The sequence below is a fragment of the Entamoeba dispar genome, genomic scaffold (assembly GCF_000209125.1).
Source record: "Entamoeba dispar SAW760 scf_1105229460957 genomic scaffold, whole genome shotgun sequence".
Lineage (NCBI taxonomy): Eukaryota > Evosea > Mastigamoebida > Endamoebidae > Entamoeba > Entamoeba dispar.
The window spans coordinates 1-725 of NW_001854452.1; the positions used below are offsets into that span (position 1 = coordinate 1).

At 28.1% G+C, this 725-nt stretch overlaps 1 protein-coding gene across 1 annotated transcript, besides 1 other annotated feature; it reads left to right on the forward strand.

Annotated features, from left to right (window-relative positions):
- Positions 1–96: 96 nt before the first annotated feature.
- EDI_032040 (uncharacterized protein) lies at positions 97–510 on the forward strand (the record flags this gene model as incomplete). Its single annotated transcript, XM_001737930.1, has 1 exon — positions 97–510. A coding segment is annotated over one exon (414 nt), but the record flags the coding sequence as incomplete, so codon positions are not given.
- Positions 211–232: a microsatellite.
- Positions 511–725: the final 215 nt, after the last annotated feature.

Consider the following 725-nt stretch of genomic DNA (forward strand, 5'->3'; position numbering starts at 1 on the left):
GACTATTCACCTTACTATTCTATCATGTTTATTACTATTCTATCATGTTTATTACTATTCTTGTTTTTCTACTTTCTATTTCCTTCAAGGTAATAGCAAGAGTGGCCGAGTGGTCCAAGGCGTCCGTTTCAGGTACGGATCTCTTCGGAGGCGTGGGTTCAAACCCCACCTCTTGCATCTTTTAATAGTATATTCCTACTATACTTCCACCTATACTATACTATACTATACTCTTATAACTTATACTTTATACCTTATACTTTATACCTTATATCTTATATCTTATACCTTATACTTTATACTTTATATCTTTTCTATATGTTTTATTCTATAACTACTATAACTATATCCTTTATACTTTTCCTCTACTTATCTATTTTATGTATACTACTTATACTAGATATGTTATTATGTTCATATCCTACCACACTTACTCTTTATCTTTATTCTCTATATATTTATACTTGTCTATATTCTATATTTTTGTATCATCTAGTATGTTTCTATTAGAGTCTTATACCACTTTCTATATTCTATTAGAGTCTTATACTACCTTCCTATATTTTCTTACTTTCTTATACTACTTTCTATAATCTATTAGACTTATATACTACTTTCTATAATCTATTAGATTTTTATACCACTTTCTATAATCTATTAGACTTTTATACCACTTTCCTTTCTATATTTAAAGGTTAATGACAATGTGGCCGAGTGGTCTAAGG